The sequence below is a fragment of the Streptopelia decaocto genome (genome assembly GCF_964273445.1).
Source record: "Streptopelia decaocto genome assembly, chromosome: Z".
In the NCBI taxonomy this organism is placed as follows: domain Eukaryota; kingdom Metazoa; phylum Chordata; class Aves; order Columbiformes; family Columbidae; genus Streptopelia; species Streptopelia decaocto.
In genome coordinates this window covers 18,738,953-18,758,914 of record NC_138657.1, presented here as the reverse complement: position 1 = coordinate 18,758,914, position 19,962 = coordinate 18,738,953, and the positions used below count along the sequence as shown (strand labels likewise).

The following is a 19,962-nucleotide window of genomic DNA, read 5'->3' as shown; positions in this document are numbered from 1 at the left end:
TCCATGCCTAATGCTTTTGGGAAGCCTGCAGCAGTTTTTCCAAATTTGAAAAACATTTTTATTTTTCATTCTCTTTCTGCCTGAGAAGCATCAGTAGGTCATGCATGGTTCACAATGTACACACACTGTGACTTTTCAGGTGGCATGGTAAGACATTTTCAAGAGATGGTGGCTTTTTTTGAGGACACATGGAAAAAGTACACATTTTTTTATAGTCTTTCAGACTAGATACATAGAAATCCAGGATATTAATTGTCATAAGGTGACAGAACACAATGAGAAGTTGTACTTTAAAAAAACCACAACAAAACGTGGTGGATAGCCATCTTTTTGGCCTGAACTGAGTAACCTGATTAATATGATGCTCACTGTTTGTCTTTTAACTTAATTTCTAGCTGAAAGTTAACTTATTTTTAACACTTCTACTGAATAAAGACTTGGATACTGATGTGATGTCACTACAGTTCTTATTTATATGATGTATGGCTTAGTTTTGGTGTTCTTTCTTCAAAAAGTGAATGCGGTCATGCACCATAGTGCACCATAATACAGTTAGTTGCAATCTGCTTTCATGCAGCGGGGTCACTTTCAGTTTTGAAAAAAGTCCTTACACTGCTAGCCCAATTTGTTTAGAGAATAATAGTGTTCCTTTCAAAAGTTTTTAATGAGCACTTTGTGCCCCATTTCGCTTTTACCCAAAATTTATTGTTAATTGTTTGGTTTTGTTTGGAAATGCCAGAAATGAAGTCTGCCTGTCAACACTTTAAAAGTTAAATACATCCTACAAAGGCAATTCAATTTTTATGAAACACAATCTCTTTCTGCTGTAGTCCAGTTTGCATAAGATGATAACACTCTTGAATGATATGATCTTTGTGGCCAGAGCCTTTGTTTTATTTACTTTCTAACACAATCAGAAAGTGGTGTGCATTCTTACAATAGGTGGGTTATTTTTTCTGGGCTTACAGCAATACCTTGACAAGACATCAGATCTCTGTAAAGTTTTCTTCCTTGCTTGGTTGAAGAAGTTGATGTCATTTAAAGATTTTAGGAAATATAAACTAGAAACTAAAATAGTTGAAAGAAGATGATTTTTTTTTTTAATACTAACAGTCATAAACACCCTCATTTCTCACTTGCTCAGCATTTTTATTATGTTTTTTTAAATAATTTCAGCATTGCCTTGCTTCCCTATGGAATTTTAAAATTAAAAATATGTGCATTTCTAAATCTGAAGGAAAGACACATCAGAACTTTTTAATGTTTTAATTAAAAAATCTTGAAGGCTTTGCTCATAAATCATGGACTAAACAGGTACAACCGTATCTCCTATTTTTTTCCGTTATCATTGTTAAAGTTTGTTTAATCCGTAATTCAGTGTATTTGGTTGTTGAGGTATTATTGATAAAATAATATATTCTCAGTGCACTGATAAATTTGAGAAGTCTGCTAGCTTTAGAGAGATCTTTTGATTTTGTATTGAAGATGTTGTCTTGTTCTGAATGGAGAGATTGTCATGTGCTGGCACTGATACTGCTTGTAAATAAAGCTCGTGTCTGCTTCCTAGAAGGCAAAACTGAGTGGCAGCAAATGAAAAGATGACAAAAAAGAGAAAAGGCAATTTCTGCTCCTGAGATTGACTCTAATCATACAGTATGCGGCCCTTGTTTTGTGTCTTAGGTGTTTGTGTCTTAGCTGTTTTGTGTCTTAGGTGACTGCTGCTTTCAGCTGTTTGGAGCCATGGGCACACAGTACTGTGACCAAAGGTGCAATCTGTTCTTACTCTAAAAATGAGGAATTGGGGAAAGAAGAAATTAAGTGGCAAAGCTGTGAAGAAACCAAACAGTAGAAGTGAAGATAAGAACTCAGGTCTTCTGTTTCATTGAATAATTGGTATTAAGATAGACTTGTGTAGAGATTAGATACTGTTTTGGGTTTTTTTAGCCAATTTTAGCGAGGGTTCTGGTTAACTAATGAAACCTGCTATATCTAAGTAGATTGTTAGGTTCTGAAAGACTGGGAGGAGGAAGCAGGAAAATGAATAGCTGTAAGAGTGTTTTCATTTTAGACAATGTATTTGAATTCTATTTCTCTTTAACATTAAAAAACTAGTAAAAGGTAGGCTGAGGCTCCTTTGCTTTTTACCTCTTGAGCAGACTTAGCTGCCAGTTCGATGGTTTTGTCTTATTAATTACTAATTTTGTGTTCGGCTGATTTTAGCAGGTTTTGTCATACTCTAGTCTGTTTTTTATGTACATTTGCTTTCTTATTGTTCTCATTTATCTCTTTATCTTTTACTGATTTCTGCCCCTTCCCTCTTACTCCCCCGCCCATTTTTATATAATTAACACATTATGGTTTTAGTTTTTATTGTAACTACATCAATATTGGTGCTTGCAGTAATACTGTATTGGAATAAATATACATCATTGCAAAATAACAACTTATATCTAGTAGAAAATATAAATCTGAAAATGCTTTTAGCTGCATCTACTTTTCACAAACTTCAGTGTATTTTTAAAGAACATTGTTTTCCTGCTCTCATTTGAGAATTTTTTCGGAAGCTTTTATGTAATGCAGGTTAGCTGAGTGTATGTTAGAAGACTGATTTACTGTCTATTTTTAAATAAAATTTAAGAGCTGCATACAGTAAAACAATGTTGAAGCATGTACTCCAGGTTCAATGTTTATTAATAGAAACTGTGTCCTGCTGCTTGAAGTACAGTAAATGATACAGCAAAAGGCAGCCTTGTTTGAATAATGTAAATTTCTGTTGCCTTATGTCATGTTGCCTACTCTTTTGTTGCTGATTGTAGATCGTTGTCTTCCTTCAAACTTCTGTGTGGTTAAAACCTTGTTTATTCAAGAGAACTGTTTGCTATGGTTTTTTATTCACAGGGCAGTGAGTAATTTGTAGGGAATTCTTACTAAAATAGAAGGGTTTTTGTAATTGTCCTTTGAATATGTACAGTATTTCTTCTAAAAAAGGTGTAGCATACCTTTAATCTTGTTCTTATCTGTTTTTCCTGTCTCTCAGGCAGATAAAGAATTTGTGTGGTCTTTGTGGAAACGTCTGCAAGTGTCAAATCCAGATCTTACTCAAGCTGTCAGCTTGGTTGTGGAAAGGTGAGTTTAAAGGTTCAATGTGATACTAAAACCAAAAACAAACAAAAATCCCTGATTATGTGTTGTTCTTTAATTGTTAACTACGTGAGACTTTAAAAAATTACAAAAATTCAGTTGTTAAATTTTGTCAAGAGTACCTGGAATATGTAACAAGTTTCCTTTTTTGGTACAAGTTGAAGTATACTTAAAAATATGTTTTTGCTGAGTTCGCTGTGCTGCAGTTGAATTGAATTTTTAAATTGTAAATGTACTGAATAGTCTTTCTATTGAAAGAGCAAGAGGAGGTAAATGACATTTTCTGGTGTCATAAGTGGCTGGGTAACAGTAAACAGTTGTGTTTGTCTGCATTCTTAAAGAAGTGAAAGGCTAAGACGTGCTAAGAGATGACTATGCAGTTCAATTATTGCTCCTCTGAGGATATTAATGATGACTATTTCCTCATGATACTTACATATTATAATCTGATTGCTGTAAATATTAATCATCACAGTATGTGATTGATTGTTTTAGAATGCTAATGTTTACAAATACAGAATTTTTGTAGGCCAAAGATAGGGTGAATGAGAATGAGTTGGTAACATGACTGTCAGAATTCAAACACTAGATTTTCTTATGGTCAAAAGATTTGTCTGTTTTGCCTCTCAGGGTGCCATGAGTTTAAAATGAAAAGGTGCATATTTTTAAACAGAAAAATATGAATTTTAACTTTTTAAAATGGCTTGCCAACGTTACTTGGGAAGCTCGTCACAGAGTTAGGAGGCAATAGAATCACAGAATCGACTGGGTTGGAAAAGACCTCAGAGATCATCAAGTCGAACCCTTGGTCCAACTTCAGTCTATTTACTAGATCATGGCACTAAGTGCCATGTCCAATCTCAGTTTAAAAACCTCCAGGGACGGTGAGTCCACCGCCTCCAAGGGCAGGCCATTCCAATGCTTGACCACTCTCTCTGTAAAGAATTTCTTTCTAATATCCAGCTTAAATTTCCCCTCGCAGAGTTTAAGCCCATGCCCCCTTGTCCTATTGCTAACTGACTGGGAGAAGAGACCAATCCCCACCTGGCTATAACTTCCCTTCAGGTAGTTATAGAGAGTGATGAGGTCACCTCTAAGCCTCCTCTTCTCCAGACTAAACAAGCCCAGCTCCTTCAGCCTCTCTCCATAGATCTTGTGTTCAAGTCCCTTCACCAATCTTGTTGCTCTTCTCTGGACCTGCTCCAGCACTTCAATGTCTTTTCTGAACTGAGGGACCCAGAACTGAACACAATACTCCAGGTGTGGCCTCACCAATGCAGAGTACAGGGGAAGGATCACTTCCCTTGTCCTGCTGACCATGCTATTTTTGATACAGGACAGGATACCTTTGGCCTTCTTGGCCACCTGGGCACACTGATGGCTCATGTTGAGCTTCCTGTCAGTTAGTACCCCCAGGTTCCTTTCTGCCTGACTACTCTCCAGCCACTCTGCGCCCAGCCTGTAGCGCTGCAGGGGGTTGTTGTGGCCAAAGTACGGGACCCGGCACTTGGCCTTGTTGAACTTCATCCCACTGGAATCAGCCCATTTTTCCAGTCTGTCCAGATCCCTCTGCAGAGCCCTCCTGCCTTCCAGCAGGTCGACACTCCCTCCCAGCTTGGTGTCATCAGCAAATTTGCCGATGATGGTCTCAATCCCCTCATCTAGATCATCAATAAAGATGTTAAACAGGACTGGACCCAACACCGACCCCTGGGGAACACCACTAGTGACTGGCCGCCAGCTAGATGCAGCCGCATTCACCAGCACTCTCTGGGCCCGGCCCTCCAGCCAGTTCTTAACCCAGCGTAGAGTGCACTTGTCCAAGCCATGGGCAATAGCTCCTTTGGATTCTCTTTCAGTGCTTTAATCCTGAAAGGCATGTTTATTCACATCTTTTCTTTCTGAATTTGATCAGTAAACATTCTTGCACTTCTGAAAATGTAACTTTAGGTTCTTTATCTGGGAGTTCATTCACTATAGTGTTGTCCCATCTTCTGCATTGCACAAAGCAATTAATACTTTGTCCAAAAATTCAGTGTGATCAGATAACTAGAGCTAATATTCTAAACCATTCCTGTCCAGGGGAATAAACGGATAATATAAGCACATGCAGATTTTTTTAGGACAGCTGTTGCCTTAGAGTTCACATGTGGTCACCAACAATGGTGTTAAATAAATTCTGACTCTGTATTAGGACACTCACCTGCAAGAGAGAAATAGCTTGGCTGTTAGGACGGTGTACTACTTTCAATTACTTGCATGCTTTGATTTGGGAAGTAGTTTTAATATATGAGGAAGACATATGAAGTTTACAGTGTGCCTCATTGATGGTGAAATGCAGATTCTCACTGACTTGTTTGATCATAAAATTTGGTCATATTTTCATGAGGACAGTGGTGGTAGTATCAATTGTCCTTCTTTAAACATTAAAAAAATGCAAGAACTGCTTAAAATATGTAAGTATAGTATTTAATGTGTGTAAACCTATATGTATATAAGCACAAGTGTATTGAAAAAAAAAATTGTTTTGCTGTAACCACATTTTACACTTATCCTAAAAATAATGGAACAGTTTACCTCATTAACATGAAGCCCCATAAGGTAGATATATTCAGGCTTACATTAAATTTTTGAGTCATGTTGCAAATAAAAAATAATCAGGATATTATTTAAATTGAAGCATAGAGGTGGTAGAAATCATGTATTTAAACAATGTTGACTACAATAATTTATCTGAAGTTCTTGAATTGTATGCCTATATAAGATACAGTCTGTCTTCCTTATTTATCCTTCTTCATGTCTAGGAATATTTTTATGCTTGGTAGTTATGCCTCGCTTTAGATTTTTTTCTGCTTTATTGAGAACAGAAATCGATAACTTTGTGTGTGTTATCATGACTGATATAATGAACATGAGGCTCTTAGATGCCACCTTGATGCCCACGAGCATGAACATGAGGTGACTTTTTTTGTTACAATGATAGGAAATACTTGTGAAACCCTTTTAATGTGGTGTTCAGGCTATCAGAAGACTTGCTGAAGAAATCTGGTTTGTAATAATTGTCTATTATATATGAAGGTAAAGATAGATTCTGTATATGTGCTTTGGACTTTGTGTAGAGGCTCATGATTGGTACTCTGTGTGAAAGTGTGACAACATACTTTATTAAGGTGCTTGTCTAGTTTTTCAAATGTCCTTTCTTCTTTCAAAGTAACAATAATGCTTTAGAACACCTCTTGTGAAGTCAAGGCTATACAAATATATCATACCTTTCCCATGCTTCTCAGAGTTGTGGAATTAAGAAAGAAGAAATTGCTTCCTCAGCATCTTTTAAGTGTTATCATTACCCCAGAGAATTCTGGAATAGGTTTGGATAAAACCCATTCACTGTATAGGAGTTCTGTTAATCATGGCTTTAAACTTGGGGTTGCTTTGATTTGACAGATGGAGCAATAGTGTGTATTTTTCTCTTTAATGGATGTAGCTTCATCTCTTTTGTCTGAGACTGGTCTAATTGCTGCTTTGGAAATTATTTCTAGCCCAGCTTTACTTGTCAATCTTCTGTACAACTAGATTACAGCCTCATATATTCTCTCCTAACTTTTCTGGCTATAATTTTTATTATAATCCATAATCTTTTCCTAAGTAGCTGCAGTTTTATGACTGTACCTCTTCATACTCTCATCCTTTCTGAAAAGTTTTTGTCTTATTCCCTGCCTTATTGCAGTAAATATTTTTTTATGTTGCTACAGTGTCAGTTTATCTCAATTTCAATATGTTGATTAGATTTTCAGGGAATCTGCTACCTTGCACTTCTGCTGTCCAGAAAATTACAGGTTAAGTGATTTTCTGGCTTTGTTAATCTAGGAAAAATATACGGATTTAAAGGATAAAGGGGTGTGATTATCAAGTAGCAGTTACAAGCAAAATTATTCTGGAGGCCTGTCACTTGGCCCATCTCTGCTGTTCACAGCCTTATTTTCTGTATTCTACATGGTTGTATCAAGAGCTGAAAATTAAAAATTTACACTGAAATCTGATTTAAAAAAAACAGCTTGAGTCTTCTTAGAGACTTTTTTCCTTTTTCATCTGTTAGGAACAACCTTGACCCAGTCCTATCCAAGCTGATAATGTTTATTGTCTTGCCCTGGATTACTAGGAGATTTTGAGATGGATAGAATGAAATGGATTTAAAACTTCTGTTGTTTCTGCTTGTTTGCAAAGCTTCATTTTTGAGGGTGTTCTTTCCACCCGAAGTTCTGTAATAGAGAAACTTTCAGTGACAACCAAGCCTTTGTAATATAGACTACTTGATATCAGAAGCCAGCTACCTAACGGAAGCAGATAGAATCTGAGAAAGGATAGTAATTTGTATCCTAGATCACATATATAATGAACCAAATAGTACTGTTCAGTGTATTTCAGTCTTTAAATTGACAGAAGCAACAGCTAGACTTTCTCCAGGAGATTATAGTGACAGGATTAAAAAGGTGCAAGTGTGAAAGGACAGAATGTTCACTTAAAATCCTGTAGACCACAATTGTGTGATGAAGAAGAAAGTAAAAACATATATTAGAAGAAATTGAATGGGCAGTACTAGCCATACAGTCAGGCAATTATGTTAGTAGCATTAATTTATATTTGTAGCATTAGACAATTCCTTATAGTAACTTTTGCTCAAATAAACCAGGAAAATGTAAAAGGCATAATTTGGGGGCCATGGGGGGAATTAATAGTAAGCTTCCATTATTTGTCTGCTATTTTGAAGTGCTTTCATGGTCCCAAAATAGAAGTTTGCCTGCCCTAAAATTGTAAAAATGTAGCTGGTACCTTTTTATGTCTGTGTTGTTGATTCCTGTAATTCAGCAATGATATTTTGCTTTTCAGCAGTCTTTGCAGTTCTTGCTGGATAACTGTAACTATATTCCCATTTTAATATTCAGATATGAACAAAAAATTATCTTTACTGTGCAAATGAGAAATGCCTTTGGGATATGTAAAAGCCTCCAGGTATTTTCAAACAAGCCATTGTAAAAGTACTACTCATGTTAGTGTACTTTCCAGCTACTTTAAATACTATTGATCTCAGTATTATGTAAAGAGTATGCTATTTCTAGTTCACTGCCTTTTGAAACATTCATTTTTTTTTTGATGATGAGTTGAAAAAAGTGCTAGGAAGTACCTTTTACAGGTAAATGCATGTGTAAACTTAAATAGAGTTTGGGTTCAGAGGAGAGTATCAAAGGTTCTGAAATATTTTTGTAAACTTTGAGAGCTCTCCTTTAAGCCTTTTCTCTTATAATACATGAAATCTTGACAGGTCAACTGACTCTAATTTTCCTCTAGGGCTTCTAACTGACTCCTTTCTCGTGGAAGGGAGATGCAGCAGGATCCATTAGTGATCAAACTGTGGCAGTGATTCTAGATTTGGTAGATGTAAATGGGGATTGTATTGCCCTAGATGATAAACTTGCAGATAGTTACATTTGGCAAGCTTGCCTTACGTAAATGTTTTTCCACACCTGAATTCCAAGTGTGCTGTGTCTTGCAAGTCTTACCAAAGAGCAAGAGTGGCATTTCAGGCCACTGAGAAACAGTGACAACCTGAAAATTAGTGTCAGTGATTGAGAGAGCTTTGCTATTGTTCTTACTGGGAAGTTACATCTGTCTAAAAGTGTACAAACGAACAAAAGCATGGCTGAAGACCAACCAATCAGAAATAACCAAATAATTTTTAGAAAGGTAATCACAGGATCTTACTCTGTGGTTTACTGCATTCTGTGAATAGCAAATTGTGAAAGAAATATTAAACAGGTTGACACAGAGTCTTCACTGACTGATGATGTGCAGATGTATTAAAAATGACAAGTACTTTTTGTGTAAAAGGATAAGGGAATGTGCTTTATGAATGAGGAATATAGATTACTGATGTTAATTGAAAAATAATTTAAAAAACTGTATCTGGCATATTTTGAAGAGATGATAAATAGCTTGCAGAAGCTTTCTTAACCATTTACCATTTTACTCTTGCACAAATTAACAGGAAACAGAATGACAGAAGATGGAGGAAGTAAACAAGATCTAACACATTTTAAAAGACCATTACTGTTTTGTCACTATGAGTTTAAAATAAAGTGGACTCCCTAGTTATTATCACTCAAAGTGGACAGAATAATAGAGCATAAGAGTACAACCTTTATATCTAAGGTCAAATAATTGTGATTTTCTACAGTTGATGAAAGTTTAATATCCTGTTTCATTAAAAATTCTCAGAACATTGAACATAAGTCAACATTCCATGGAGAAGAAGGTATTATGCAGCTTGCATGTGTGCATATCTGCATATCGGAGCACAAAATATTGACATGATAATTGCAGTCAAGCCTGATTGAACAGTTGCCTCTGGGAATTCAGCTGGTGTTGTACCAACTGGATGGCTGCTCAGGACACAGTTTGAAATGCAAGGTGCAAGTTAGCACTTTATTCAGCACAGGCAGGCATCATTTAAAAATCCTTGGGGGAAACCCTGGTGATGTGCAGATGTTAAAGCAGTCTGTTCTGAAGTGCTGATATTTTGAACACTGTAAGACTTGTGTATTTTAGATGAAAAATGTTTGCAAAATTATTAGGGAAGAATGTCAGTGTTTTCTTTACTACTCTAGTGTAAAAATATGTTTAGTATTTTATGTACATTGCTTAAAATAAGAGACCTTAATAAATCATGTAATGAATTAAATCTATGGAGTTAGAGATGTGAGAAAAATTACATTTCTGTAATAGTACATTTTCATTTTGATACATATCGTGGAACACAGAATGGCTATATAAATAATTTACTAAGGAAATAATTTCATGTCACAATTTTTCTTTAATTACATTTTAAATTATTTTTGTAAAGAAACATAAATAGGCTTATGCAATTTTGCTATAGAAAATAACTACTGTCTTAGAAAAGTGCAAAATGTGTGGTATTGATTTAGACCTTTTCCTTCATGCTGTGTAAATCTTCTAAAAGTATTGTTTGTGAGTATGAAAAGAAAAATGTGTGTCAATTATAATTTATCATGAAGTATAAGGATCTTCTAGAATCTGAGGTGAAAATAAACTATTAAATAAAAACTATTTAGCTCTATTTTTTGTCTTAATAGGTACTCAGCAGCACAATAGTGTTTCTAGTTGGAAGATTAAGGCATGGGCTCTGTGTCTGCTGACCACTGACTGTGCCACCACAGGGATGTGGCTGTACACAGTGAATTACAATATTGGTGCCATATTTACAGTAACATTGACAATGTGTACTCTACAACTGCACTTTGCACATGGGTGATTCATCTGCTATTTAGTACCAACGTTGAATGTATACACTTCTGTAAGTCTGTCTGTAAAATAGCTGGATATTGGAAGACTGGGAGAGATGATAATCAAATTAAATGCTGTATCGCAGAAGCTGATATTTTATAGCCTTTCTGGTTCTACATCTCTTTATATTCAAAGAAATATATTGAAAAAAAATAGAAACAGTTTATTTGTAGTTTTATAGGTATACTGTTAAAATATGGCCTCTGTTCTTTTACCACACAGCACACAGGTTTCAGTGTAACCAGAACTTTTAATGCTATTTAAGACCAAATTTGTAGATGCATTCATTTTTTTAAGATGCTACTGTTTTGTAAAATTGAAAGGACGTATTCCATTAAGCCTTTAAACAGCAAATTCAGTTTATTAGTTTAAATTATTTTATTTGATGTAAAAATGACAATTATATACAACACTGGATCACTTTTTCCTTGACAAATGGTTAATTGCTTGACTCATTAAGACCTGTGGTAGGATACAAGACACTTTCTTCAGACTGCTTTTGCTGAAGATTTAAAGAAGCATGGTGTTTTATAAACTGTAACAATTTTTTTTTAATCTTAAGGTTTTTGTCGTGCATATTTTGTTTTCATACCTCATTCATAGTTAAATGTTTCTTCATAGTCTAATGTTTCATTTTTGACAAGCCATTAAAAATGTGCCAAACCTCAAAAACATTATCCTGTCCTGTTGTGTAAAGTATAACATAACACAGGAAAAAAATCCTAACACAGGAAAAATGTTAAGCTTAAGAATATTTCCTCAGTTTTTTCGTTTTTGTGGGAAGCTGATACTCTGTATTATAATATTTGTAGCTAAATACATCTGTGTTAAACATTTAAAATAGGTAGTACACATGGGAAAACTGATTGGAGCTTAAAACTTGTACAAATTGACAGCCTCTCTTCACTCCATTTTTCATCCTAAAGAAGTCTGCAAATATTCTTAGCTCACATCATTATTGCTCATCAGTGGTTCTAATTAGCTAAACAGGAGTTTGTCTCAGTCATTGATCATCATCAGCTTCTTGACAGTGCCTGAAGTTTTTTTCCCCCCCATATTCCAGTGGACTTTAAAAAATATATTGTAAATAGATAACAGCTCAATTAATAAAGTTGTTTGAAGATTTTTCGTAATACTTGTTACCCTTCTGAAAAAGAGAAGATTGCTGCAATTCTTGTCAAGTCTCATTTCAAGGTGAAACAGCAGATCCAAATACGATATGTAAGTTCCAGGCAGTCATGCTACCTTGAGTGTCTGTAGGGAAATGTCCTGTAATGAGCGTTGGAAGTCGTCCTGTGCCACCAGGAGAAGCTGCCGATGAAGTTCTATAGGAGGTTTCAGTTTATGCTTTAGGCTTTTGACAACATCCATTGTGTGCTTAAATTCTGATAATTAGGATTTTTTCTTTAGCTATGGGTGGTAACTGATGAAACTGATTTTGGGGGCATTACTATTTAGGTCCTGTGCTATCCTGAGAGTCTGAAAGAAAACCTCAGAAAGCTGAAAAAACTTGAAGTTACTTTTCTCGCTCATTATGATGCTGATAGATCTGTATTGTTAAACTTCATACCTTGACAACTTTGTTCAAAGGGCTGTTTGACCAAGCATTGAATAGACAGGGAGAACACTGCATTTAACAAGAAATGCACTTTGAACCATTGTGTACCGTGTGCCTGTGTCACAGGCGCATCTTTTGGTTTAGTGAAGATCTGTGTTTTCTCTCAAATCCCAGACTTTATTCTTCAGACCTCTTTCATGCAGCTCTGTCATAAAGTCACAGGGCTCCATAAATTCTTTACTACCAATAGTACACCCGAATTAGCTCTGTATACTATTTTTTAGTTCTCCAGAGCAGTTTGTTCTTTTGCTTGGTTCTATGCTGGTTTATTCACTTTCTTCCCATGCTTTCCTTAGAATAATAATAATTCCCCTCCCGCGCCCTGCCCGCTCTCCATCCCCCTGCAAAAGAAACCAACCCCTAAAACAAACAACCCCAACAACAACAAAAGAACCACCCCAAAAATGGAAAAAAACCACCAAAACCCCACAAAACCCAACCAAATAATAAAACCAACAAAAAATAACAAAAGAACACTACCACACAACCAAAAAACCCACAACAACAAAAAAGCAACCAGCCAAAATCCAAATGCAAATGAACAAACAAAAACCCCAACAAAACAAGGGAAAAAAACCCAAACCAAACAAAACCTTACAACTTAAGTGTTCTTTTGAGGCTTGATTTGGGCAATCTACCTAGACCCTTTGGTTTTCAGATCAATTAATCTAGAAAACAAGTTTAAATAAATTTTCAAGTGGTGATTGCATAGCTGAGTTAAGCGGATAATTATCCAGTGTTTGTGTTTAATTTGACCTTGTTTTTAAAAAGGTTGGTTTTGTGATAGGAGGTAGTGGTTAGAGGATTTGAGAAGACAATGGCATGTTGTGGATTGTAGCTATAGAATAAGTGGTTAGAGCAATGGTTAAATTTAGGTAGAAACATAAAGTAAAACCAGCTGAAAATCCCCCCATCACTGTGGGAATAAGGAATGGATAGGACATGTCAGCCAGCGGTGAAGGTCAGGATACTTTTGAGGGCTGCAGGCAATGTTGTTCTGCTCGTTCATGGGGCTTATGTCTGTGTGTATTGTACTGTATGATTCCTTCTGTGTCTACACATTACTATTCTAAGTACTTTGTAGTAAAAATCTGTTCTGCTTTTTGTCTTCTGAAGCTCTTAAAATTTTAGATCAAGCAGTTATGCATGTGTCTAATCTTAAATTCTTCAGTTGCCTAGCTGTAATTAAGGCATAAGGAAACATGGAGTGCTATAATACTTACAGTTTAGACATAGATCAACATAGGTCCATCACTTCCTCAGATTATGGTGTAACATGCTTATGAGAGAGAGAGAGAGACCTTCTCAAAATATTTGAGTTTTATGTTATGCAACTATTATCTTTGAAAAAGGTTAATTGTTGGTAACTGTTAAAGACCCCACAGCAAAGTAATTAAGTATGAAGAAGCATTGGTATTTTTATACCAGAACAGTTTTTGGTCCATTTCAGTTGTAGAATAACATGCAGTACCTGTCATGAACAGTATGCCTGTTTCAGCAACAGGCACAGACTTCTGTGGTAAGTATTATAGAAATAATCTATTTGCAGACATTTTTTCCTTAGGAATTCCTAGTTTTTAATGTTGCCCGACATCTTTTAGTACGCAGTTTTATAAGCTTATCAGAAAGTCTTTTACCATTTTTTAAAACCTGATTACTTCATATTTGCATGGATCTCTGTAATTACAATCTACTTAGTTCAGTTTTAGTAGATGCTCGAAGAGAAACTGTGAAAAATTCGCTGTACTGTGTATTTCACTGTTCATGTATTCCTAGCAACCTGTCATGACAATTCTGTGATGCTTCTGAGTGCAGGTGATCAGATGCTTTGAGGTCAGGATCTGATGTGTATTTTTCTGTTAAGTTTCTGTCTCAGTTAAAATGTTAAATACCTTTCAGACATGAAATGTCTTTTGGAATACTTGTTGAATATTCATGGTTTCACTTTTCTCTGCTCATTACAGCATTATGGAAGTAGATTTTTTTTAATGCCATACAGCTGCTTAAGATCCCATGTATTTTTGTTTCTGCCAACTAAATGTAATTGTAATACATATATTTTCAGCTACGTTTTTCTTAGTTTTCTTCCAATGCTACAACACATTTGTGCTGCTGTATTTGCAGTAGGAGAGTGCTACTTAGAGTTATGCCTTGAGACCTCAGTTTCCAAAAACCTTGCTTTAAATTCCATGCCATTTTTATTTAATTCTTTATTTATTCAAGATCAGAATAGATGTTTTAGCAGTCTCAGAGCTTTATTTAAAAAAACGTGGTATTGCATGGTGTGTGGGGACAATGTAGTTTAGCCTTTAAAATCACCTATAACAGTAGAATACACAACCATACATAATAGTGGAGAAAAATAATTGCCCTCATATCTACCATATTTTTGATCAGATTTAGAGAATCATGGGCCCTTCCCTTCCCTTCCCTTCCCTTCCCTTCCCTTCCCTTCCCTTCCCTTCCCTTCCCTTCCCTTCCCTTCCCTTCCCTTCCCTTCCCTTCCCTTCCCTTCCCTTCCCTTCCCTTCCCTTCCCTTCCCTTCCCTTCCCTTCCCTTCCCTTCCCTTCCCTTCCCTTCCCTTCCCTTCCCTTCCCTTCCCTTCCCTTCCCTTCCCTTCCCCAGTGGTGCTGGGGATGCCTGAAGTATTTGGCTATTTTTAGGGATTATACATTTTTTAGAAGTTTTGTCGCAGGTGTATGATAGGAACTCTGTTGTGCGCTAAGGAATCTCTGTATATCCTTGCTATTACAGCATTTGTTTTGTTTCTGCCTAAACCAGAAGCTGGTAAGAGCATCAACATTTAAAACTCAGTCAAGAGGTAGGATAGAAACGAAATGAGGTGGTTTGTTAAACAAAGCGTTAATCAGCTGGTTTTCTATGATGTGTTGCAGAGATATTTATAGCGCTGTGCTTATTAACCATGTGGAGAGGCTCTTCTCATCCCCATTACCTGAGCTTCTGAGCTCTTTTTTGCCCTGGTAAAGGTTATGGCTTCTGTCCATGTGAAAGATAGTAAAATGTTTATCCATTGTGTTCAAAAGTGTTGTTTCAGACACAGAAATCCCATGTAGTTGAGAGGACTTCACAAACCCAGGCAGCTCAGTGGATCTTCATTGTCAAGAAGGGGAAAAAAGCATTTTGCTCAGTCTATGGGCAGGTACATTTTCTGTATTTGGGAAAGAATGAGACAGATAATTTTATCTGCTTAAAATATATATTTTAAGACCTCTTGCTTCTGTTCCTTTTTGAGCAAAGTTGTGTTAGCTGTTTACAGATGTAATTTGCTGTCACTTGCCATATGCTCCCTGATTAATTCTGCAAGGCCTGTCAGCTTCAGATAATTTAATTTTCTGTGCTTTAAAATGACATTCATTATCAGGACATGAAAAATTCAAATGATTAACTGCAAATTATGACTAATAAAGTGTCTATTTTTTTGTTTGTTTCCAGAGAAAAGCAGAAAGCTGAAGTCAAGGACAGAAGGGTTTTGGAGATTTTGCAAGCCAAAGACAGCAAAATAGAAACCCTAGAACAGGTTTGTATTATGTCTAAATAGAGCAGTTAAGAAAACTTCTGTGATCGACATCAAATTTGTATTTCATAAAATGTGAAAATAGTTTGCTGTTGTGTCTTAAGGTGAAAGTTGCAGGTGATTCAGAGGTGATAACCTTCTGATAAAGTATTAATTAAACTTTTCTGACTTGTTCAAACAGTTGATTTTTCACCTGAAAAGTTCCTATGATTTTAGATGAAACTTCTTCTGAAAAGGTTTGTCAACTCGTTGCCTTATTTTGCCTAATGGACGGACCTAAACTTGGATTTTAATTTAGAAGAGTTCTGACTTTGTTTAGGTTTTTTTTTAATGTGGCTGTGGTTTTGAAAGTTTTGCCATCCTGACAAACACAAAAATAAAACATTTCTAGAGTCATGAGGACTAAACATGTAGTATCCTAAAAGTGATACAGTTACGTGTTTTAGTTATACTAAACTGTAAGTGTTTAATAAGTTCACTGTTAACATGAACTATAAAACAATACTGACAAATCCAAAATATCACACATACTACATCATGTGAATTCTATGTTGAACTGCTTACTCAAAACTGAGTGCTGTGTATCTGTAAAAAAAGAAAACAACAAAACAAAAACCCCACCGTGTATTGAACCAAGCCATTGGTGAAATTGAGGAAGTATGAGCCCATTTTCTAAAAATCAAAATAATTCTTTGCTGATAGCAAAAACACAGACAGAGGTTGAGATGTGCTTTCAGATGTCTGTATCCTGCAGTTCTTGGGGATAAAAGGCTGGCTGATACATAGATTTCATGGAATCACCGGATGGTAGAGGTTGGAGGTCATCTGATCCACCACCTCTGCTCCCCCAGGTCCTTTCCTGCAAAGCTGCTCTCCAGCTGGGCAGCCCCCAGCATATATTGGTGCATGGACCCCAGCATACAAGCTTGTGTGCAGTTGTTCTGCCTGGAAGCAGGACTTTTCATTTCCCATGTTTTAATTTCATGATAATCCCTTCAGTCCATTCTCCACCCTGTACAGCTGCAGAACGGCAGCCTGACGCTCTGGCATATCAGTCACTCCTCCCGGTTTCGTGTCACTAAGAAACTTTCAGAAAGTGCACCCTGCCCCATCATGCAGATCATTAGTGAATTTCCTCACATTTCTGATGGCCCTCCCTAGGGTCTTTCTTGAATTAAGTTGTGTAGCCAGTGGTGTGAACTCAGGTTTTCAGAGCTTACCTACTTCTGATACACCTTCTTCCTGATGAGAAACACCACTGAAATTAGGTTATTCATCCTTTTGTTTTGTACTACAGCTGTGTCTGGAGTTTCTGTGTGTTGTCGTGTCCTCATGGCTGTAGGTGTGATATGTAATGTGTCTTGTGCTCATAATTTGTATAAACAAGCAATGCATGATTATTACTGCATTTCTACCTTATCCTTAGCTGAAACAGAAAATAACTTTGTAAGAAGTTTATAAGAATTTGTGTACAGCAATGTCTTTTTAAGAAGGGCTGCTTGCTGAGGCAGATTCTGAACCTGTAGTGTGCATCTCCATGAGTTTGTTCTCTGTGGTTTTTAGATTAGTTTCAGAAGCTGAAATTGATCAGAAATCTGAAATTGATAGTGAGATGCAGTTACCATCTGGAAGTGGAGAGAAGCTGCCAAGTGTAACCAGAACCAAGGAAAAGTGGCAGCTGGGAAAGCAGGACTTGTCAACAGAATGGGAAAAATTAACAGATGAGCGGGACAGAAGCTGCTTTTTTTATGATCCTTACAACTTTAATGCATGTTGTAATGCAGCCCTTTCAATTATCTTTCCATAGAGTATCATTGACTTGGGGTGGGGGTGTGAAGGGCACCAGATGGTGCCAATGGCCAATACTGTGTACAAACGCTGTATTACAAAGGTGGTGCCATTCCGACCTTCTTGCCACATCCATTGTCTTGGATGGTGCAGGACTGAAACAAGAGGGGGATCATTTTCTGAGGTCTTGGAGTATTTTCAGTAGGTTTGGTAATCGGAGACTGGAGCTGGCATAGAGAACAGCATAGTAAGCAGTAGCATTGTCATTTATTTTGTTTTTCTGGATTTAATCTTTGTTCATCTAAGGAGAAAAATATATTATTTGTGTCATTAACATGCAAATAGGTTGCTTATGAAACCGTGAGTTTTGGCAGTAATGGCAGTGAACGTTATTTTCTGTGAAGTATAGACAGCGAGACTTCAAGGCTGTGTATTGCAGTCTACCAGTCTGTTACATCTAGGAAGGTGAGATTACCCAGACATCTCTTTTGTTGCTTTGCCCTCCCCTTCATGCGCCATGCAGAGATATCATTTGCAACAGTATAATTTGTCATGGAGTATTTATTTACAAGAAATTTCTGGGCGGCCACCAAAGAGCTGATTGTATGAATCCATGCTGACTAAGGGAAAAAAATAAATTATGCATCTCATAATTCAACTTGTATGTATGTATGTATGCTGCCAGATACAACAACAAATCCCTTGAAGGAGAACATGAGACAGCCTTCTCTTGTATTCTGCTTGGCCTTTGTCCTGACATGCTTAAGAGCCCTCTTAAAATTACTATAAATAAGAAAGCGTATTCCCTACACCCCAGGTGAGATGCATGTAGCTATTTTAATGAAGATCTAAATTAGCTTGATTTGTAATGAGATATTTCAGCTGTTTGAACAGTTTCAGTTTTAATGGATATTACTGAAAATCAACTAAAGTGATTAACTTAGAAACTTATGACTGAGAAGCATTGTGGTCTTTAATCACTTTTGTATAATGAAAATGGGGAAAAAAATGCCCAAATATTCATGAGAATGGGACTTGTGGCTTTCAAGGCAATAATCAGTGTAAATCAGAATTTTACAAAACTTCTGTCTAATATCATTGAATCAGGTTACATGCATTGAACTGCTATGTATTTCAGTATCACATCAGTCTGTTGTGCACTTTTCCTAAATTACAATGTTATAGTCTTCAATTTTAGATAAATACATGACTTTTTTTTTTTTATTCCCATGAATTTATTGCATAGCTACATATTTCTTACATATTTTAAATATGAAATAATGTGGAGCATTTAAAACGTGCCATTCAAAGGTTCAAATAAACGTAGTATTTATTAAAAAGTGTAAGTTGTTTTTTCATCTATTATTGCACATAAATTAAGAACAAAATATATTGTATTGGAATTTTCCGTTGCATTTTTCCCTTTGTTCCTTCTTCTCTTTTTTTTTTTTTTTTTTTTAAATATTCTTGTCTCTGTAATTGGTTCATTGGTAACTTTTGGTCTTGATAGTCACAGCTGTGCCTCATCTGGCATACAACATTTATTCTAAATGCTGTGTCCTAAAAATCTTACTCCTTTGAGGTTAGTGGCTATATTGCTATGGTGATCTTACTGCTGTCATTTTTGGTTTACACACTGGTTCAAAACTCTTTTCTCATTAGTGATATATCCTTGCCATATATACATATTTTCTCTGTGAGTTGCAAGTTAAATAATTTTTAACTGCTGACTTTAAGTGGATAACTTGCTATCCTAGAATTTTAATTATTCTTCTTCTGAAGGCTGACTGCTACAGATATCTTAATTCTTTCTCCCTTTTCTTTGGGAACATTTACTGCCTGACATATTAAATTTATAATATTTGCATGTATCACAAATAGATCATGGCTGCTTTTTTCCTTTTAAAATAAGGTGAATTTTTTGGAAGAATGCATTAACATTTTTGAATTTAATGAATTAGTTTAGAGGATTATGTGGGAACAGGGAAGTCAGTCTTTTACCATTCATGCAATAGATAAGTTGTAATATCTTCACCTGTTTTCCTTAGAAGATGAAATTGAAGATGTGAAAAGTAGCAGTAAACCTTTTCAGTGTACCATAACATTCTTAATTAATTAGGTTTCAATTTTGATCTGGAAGAACTAAAGCTAATCTTTTTGTCCTAGACCTTGTAACGTTTCAAAACCTTATCAACTGATTATACTCCAGAGGAGTTAAAATAGTACTAGCTTGCCTCATTATCTGCACTTGAAAATCTTCAGCTTGCTGTGCAAATCTATATTAAAGCCTCTTTAATGGGTCCAATTGAAAGAAGCATAATTCTACCTTCAAGCATTAATTAACACTAATAAATTTTTCTTCACTTTTGTACCTTCACCTGATTGTGTTTTTCTTTGTAATAAAATGCTGTTATTAAATTAAGACAAATGTATACACACATTATTGCCATCTAAACGCTTTATTTTTGGTAGCATATAACCTTGATTATTCTTGTGTAATGAGGAACATGAGGATAATTTC

General features: G+C 35.9%; 1 protein-coding gene across 6 annotated transcripts in view; it reads left to right on the top strand.

Moving 5' to 3' along the window:
* CNTLN (centlein) overlaps window positions 1–19,962 on the top strand; it is a 192,648-nt gene that overhangs the window by 14,921 nt on the left and 157,765 nt on the right. For all 6 annotated transcript variants that reach the window (XM_082075481.1, XM_082075486.1, XM_082075485.1 and 3 more), the window contains 2 exons: window positions 3,038–3,126; window positions 15,572–15,656. In XM_082075481.1, the coding sequence (XP_081931607.1) occupies window positions 3,038–3,126; window positions 15,572–15,656 (174 nt within the window). The remainder of the gene's footprint in view (window positions 1–3,037; window positions 3,127–15,571; window positions 15,657–19,962) is intronic.